At 35.6% G+C, this 5,859-nt stretch overlaps 1 protein-coding gene across 2 annotated transcripts in view; it reads left to right on the top strand.

Moving 5' to 3' along the window:
- The first annotated feature begins 584 nt into the window (after positions 1-584).
- Positions 585-5,859, top strand: part of LOC134265656 (palmitoyltransferase ZDHHC7-like) — a 142,211-nt gene continuing 136,936 nt past the window's right edge. Inside the window, exon 1 of one of the 2 annotated variants that reach the window (XM_062747879.1) lies at positions 585-766. In XM_062747879.1, the coding sequence (XP_062603863.1) occupies positions 648-766 (119 nt within the window). In that variant the 5' untranslated portion in view covers positions 585-647. The remainder of the gene's footprint in view (positions 767-5,859) is intronic. The other variant, XM_062747878.1, reaches the window with a different exon arrangement.

The raw sequence follows: 5,859 nt of genomic DNA, 5'->3' as shown, positions 1-5,859 counted from the left end.
CTTCGATGCTATGATATGTATTCTTTAAAAAGTCAGAGGCTGCGCCTTTACTTTTAACTGGTTTTACAATAAAATACCTTTGTCTGCTTTACAAGGAACAAAAAACGCACATATCTTTGTTTAAAAAGTAAATTCTCACATGTATTTTCATGGGAGTCGCCATCTTGTTAGCCGGTTTAGCGACCTCTACTGGTTACAAAAATTAAATAGGAATCAGACCAGACTCTCGCTCGGGCAAAGTCTCGAGAGTGAGAGTCTGGGGAAAACGAGACTACTGGGTGGTCGGAGATTTACGGAGACAGCCAAGGGGACTAGTCTTTAGTATGTTTCCGCTACGGGATGCAGAATTCAGTAGCTAAATGTAGAACCAAACCGGAACGGACATACGGAATTCCGAATTGTTTGGTTTTTTTTCAAAGACGACTGTTCTCCAAAACCTACGGCCTACACGCGCGAATGACGTTAAACATAGAATTAATTTTAAATAGCCTTAGCAAAACTCACTACAACTTGAGATCCCGGAATGCTTCCTTCTCTGGTAACTGTATTTATTACACTGCTGATGACTTCCGATTTGATTTATAAATGTTAAAAAAAACATTTACTGATTTAGTGAAACTATAGGGGAATATTGCTTTCTTTCTGAAATGGCTGTGTTAAGAAGAGATTTTTGTGGAATTGTATGTTTGGTGATCACATATGTTGCGATATTTTATGCAGATTATGTTGTTGTCCGACATCTAATCATACCATCGATGTCAAATACGTAAGTACAAGGATACATGTATCTAATAGATTGGAAGCGACGAATCTACATGTACCAGACAGTAGAAAATGTCACAAACATGAAAACCTGACGAATGGATGGTGTACCCCTTCCATCCAAGCTTCTGAGATTTTTTAAGACACAAAAATTTAATAAAGTACATGATTTTCTAGTTTATTATCATGATCATCCTTTATAATTTCAATTAAGAAAAATAAGATATCATTTTCAGAGTTTCATTGGGGTATGACATGAAGTCGGTCACATGATCGAATTCTGTAATGCCCGAAGGGTGTTATAGTATATTTGATCACATACCCACTTCATGTCATTCTTATTTCTTATATTTATTAGCTCACCTGAGCCAAAGGCCCAAGTGAGCTTTTCTGATCAAAATTTGTCCTTTGTCTGTCGTTGTCATCATCGTAAACTTTTCACATTGTTATCTTCTCCTCAAGAACCACTGGGCCAATTTCAACCAAACTTGCCACAAAGTATCCTAAGGTAAAGGGGATTCAAGTTTCTTTAAATGAAGGGCCACACCCTCTTCCAAGGGGAGATAATTATGAATTAGTGAAAAATTAATGGCATTTTCAAAAAATATCTTCTTCTGAAGAACCACTGGGCCAGGAATGATGAAACTCATGTGGAATCATCCTCAGGTAGTGTAGATTCAAGTTTAATCAAATCATGACCCCCAGGGGTAGGGTGGGGCCACAATGGCTATCAAAGTTTTTAGGGATGTGCTATTTTATCGGTATACCGGTATATCACAATTTTTTGTTGTGTGATACGTATTGTGATACGGTTTCCTAAATACCGGTCTTTAGGTACATATTATAAAGTCCAGAAATTATTCATTTTTTCGCTCAATCTTTCAAATTACAATTACAGGAAGTATAAAAAATGTTGTAAAAAGGGAAAAGAACAGCAACTTACTGTCCAAACATAATTGATTTTATATACATAAAAATTTCAAGAAAGTAAAATTTTGTTTTCTAGCATATTTAAGAAAAATAATGACTTTTGATATAAAATCATTGTAAAAACTGCTTTTAAAAATATCATGATATTATCATGATATTGTGGGGAAAAAATCGTGATATATCGCAATACGAAATTTTTGGGGTACCCATCCCTAAAAGTTTTACATTGGAATATATAGGAAAGATCTTTAAAAATCTTCTTCTCAAGAACCACTGGGCCAGGAAAGATAAAACTCATCATGTGGAATCATCCTCAGGTAGTGAAGATTCAAGTTTGTTCAAAGCATGACCCCCAGGGGTAGGGTTGGGCCACAATGGCTGATCAAAGTTTTACATAGGAATATAGAGGAAAATCTTTAAAAATCTTCTTCACAAGAACCACTGGGCAAGGAAAGATAAAACTCATGTGGATGCATCCTCAGTTAGTGTAGATTCAAGTTTATTCAAATCATGACCGGGTAGGGTGGGGCCACAATGGCCGATCAAAGTTTTACATAGAATATATAGGAAAAATCTTTAAAATTCTCTTCTCAAGAACCACTGGACCAGAAAAGATGAAACTCATGTGGAAGCATCCTCAGGTAGTGTAGATTCAAGTTTGTTCAAATCAAGTCTCCTGGGGGTAGGGCGGGCTGATCAAATTTTTACATAGGAATATATAGGGAAAATCTTTAAAGCAATATGAGCTGCATGTTTGACATCGGAAAATTTTACTGAAAATTTGTAATTAACTAACTTAATGACAGAAAGATAAATTATTTATAAACTTCTGTTGCTCATATTTGCGATGGAAATTTCTTTATTAGCTTTGATTGAAGCAAAATTGAATTATTGTCGTCTAGTACAATAATGATTTCTTATATAAAACTGTATGTACGGTTGTACAGAAAATCATAATAGCACAACTGTAGAAGCACAAATTTTCGTGGGGATAAAATTTGCTTTGATTTGTCAACAAAAATAGTTTCATGGGCATTTAATTTCGTTGTTTTGAGAGTAAGCCTATTCAATATATAGTCATATAAAGTTCCATGTGGGATTTAATTTCATTGATAATTGTTAACAATGAAATAAATGAAATTTAATCCCCCACGAATATTTGTGCTTTTACAGTATTACCATAAAAATAAAATTCTCAAAGATACAGCTCTTATTGCTTTAAAAATCTTCTTCTCCAGAACCATTGGGCCAGGAAAGACGAAACTCATGTGGAAGCATTGTCAGGTAGTATAGATTCAAATTTTTTCAAATCATGACCCCCGGGGATAGGGCAGGGCCACAATGGCCGATCATAGTTTTACATAGGAATATATAGGAAAAATCTTTAAAAATCTTCTTCTCTAGAATCATTGGGCTAAAAGAGATGAAACTCATATGGAAGCAATCTCAGTTAGTGTAGATTCAAGTTTGTTCAAATCATGACCCCTGGGGGTAGGGCAGGGTCACAATTGCTGATGAAAGTTTTACATAGGAATATATAGGAAAAATCTTAAAAAATCTTCTTCTCCAGGACCACTGGGCCAGGAATGATGAAACTCATGTAGAAGCATCCTCAGGTAGTGTAGATTCAAGTTTGTTCAAATTATGACCCCTGGGGGTAGGGCATGGACATAATGGCTGATCAAAGTTTTACATAGGAATATATAGGAAAAGTCTTTAAAAATCTCTTTCTCCAGAAACATTGAGCCAGGAAAGATGAAACTCATGTGGATGCATCCTCAGGTAGTGTAGATTCAAGTTTTTTCAAATTATGATCCCAGGGGGTAGGGTGGGGCCACAATGGTTGCTCAAAGTTTTACATAGGATTATGTAGGAAAAATCTTTAAAAATCTTCTCCAGAACCATTGGGCCAGGAAAGATGAAACTCATGTGGAAGCATCCTCAGGTAGTGTAGATTCAAGTTTGTTCAAATCATGACCCCTAGGATTAGGATGTGGTGACAATGAGGACTCAAAATTTTGCATAAGAATATACAGGAAAAAATCTTCTCCAGAAAATAATATTTTGTTTAGTCAAATTGAGATATGTGCATCTGCAAGTAGTGAACATTTAAATTAATTCAAATAATGGGGGGGGGGGGGTTAGCCAGGGGTCACAATGGGAGATCGAGTAATATGTATAATGGAAAAATCTTTGAAAATCTTCTTTTCAAGTATGGCAAAATTATACATGTATGCTTTGTTTATATAGTGACATTCTCAAGTATTAGAAAATTCAAATCCCCCTCCCCCAACAAGTCAGCTTCTTAATACTAAGCTAATTTGTGTTTTTTAACTAGCCCATGTGCTCAGGTGAGCGATTTGGCCCATGGGCCTCTTGTTGCTCAAATCTGATGTCAAATTCCTGTTTATCTGTGCATCTGTCCATTTCATACATAACAAATTTTCGTCGCAGTTTTCTCAGCAACTACTCATTTATACAGATGCTTGAAATTTTAGCACATACTTTATTAATTGAGGCATGCCATATGATTGGATTTATTATGCCCCCGTAAACGAAGTTTCAGGGGTATATAGTTTATGTCGTGTGCATCTGTCTATCTGTCTCTCTGTCTGTTTGTCTGTTTGTCCACAAAAACTTTAACCTTGCCCATAACTTTTGATTCAGTGGTTCACATGTGTATTCCTTGTGACAAGAACTTTCTTTGGGTACCACCAAATTTGACCTTTTGACCTTGATCTTGGAGTTTGACCCACATTTACACAAAAATTTCAAACTTTTACTTTGGCCATATCTTTTGGAAAGTAGATACCAGGACATTTATACTTGACATATGTAGTCTTTGTGGCAAGACCTTACATTGGATGCCAACAACTTTGACCTTTTGACCTTGACCTTGGAGATTTCTTTAATTATGAAAAAAACATTAACCTTGTAAAAAAAGTGCGTGCGCTTTCATTCTTCACATATGTAATCCTTATGAAGAGGCGCTTCATTGGATACCAAGAACCTTGACCTTGGAGTTTGACCTACTTTAGAAATACAACCTTAACCATAATTTTTGAAGGTTAAGACTAGGACTTTCATACTTTACATATTTAATCCTTGTGACAAGACCTTTCATTTAATACCAAGAACCTTGACCCTTTGACCTTGGAGTTTGACCCACTTTTACTCAAAAATTCCAAACTTTTACTTTGGCGAAACTTTTTAAATGGTAGATACTAGGAATTTCATATTTCAAATATCAATTCTTTTCAGCAAGACCTTTCACTTGAAGCCAGGAATTTTGACTTTTGACCTTGGAGATTTCCATACTTATGAAAAAAAACTTTAAACTTGGTCATAAGTTTTGAACAGTAATGGCTAGGGCTTTCATACTTCAAATATATAATCTTTGTGAGAAGACCTTTCATTGGATATCAACAACTTTGACCCTTTGACCTTGACCTTGGAGTTTGACCTACTTTTTACAAACTTTAACCTTGGCCATAACTTTTGAACAGTAGGGGCTAGAGCTTTCATATTTCACATATGTAATCCTGTTGTGACAAGACATCTCTTTTGAAACCAATGACATTGACCTTTTGACCTTGACCCTGGAGTTTGTCCTACCTTTAAAAATGTTAACCTTGGTCATAACCCTTGAACAGGTGGTGCTAGGGTTATATATTTCACATTTGTTTTTCTTGTGAAAAGGCCTTACTTTAGGTACCCACATATTTGATCTGCATTTGAGAAAGCTTAACCTTCGCTATGTTGCCATACGCAGGCATCAGTGTTTCAAAAACACATCTTGTTTTTATGTAAATCTGATGTCATCTTCCTATATCTGCATCTGCCCATAACTGAATTGTGTAGATTAACATGACAGTGTATATTCACATCAGAGTGGGGGTATTACTAGTGAGAATTGTCTCACAGACTTCTTGATTAATCATACATGTATTTTGATACTGAAATAATATTCTGATTGGAAAATATTCAACCTAGGCCTGGTGACCATAAAACTTAGACATGCTCACTTTTGATCTCAGTCTCACATTTTCCTAAGAAATATATAGTGGAAAATGGAGACTGAGATCAAAACTGAGCTCGTCTTAAGTTTTATTGCCCCAGGCCAGGTCTGCACAGACTCTATCTTTTGATAAAAAGTATTGAATAAGG

The sequence above is a fragment of the Saccostrea cucullata genome, unplaced genomic scaffold (genome assembly GCF_032062105.1).
Source record: "Saccostrea cucullata isolate Sc308-1 unplaced genomic scaffold, CSIRO_AGI_Scuc_v1 ctg1711, whole genome shotgun sequence".
Lineage (NCBI taxonomy): Eukaryota > Metazoa > Mollusca > Bivalvia > Ostreida > Ostreidae > Saccostrea > Saccostrea cuccullata.
Note: the sequence above shows the minus strand (reverse complement) of the source record. Positions and strands in the feature narration are given on the sequence as shown.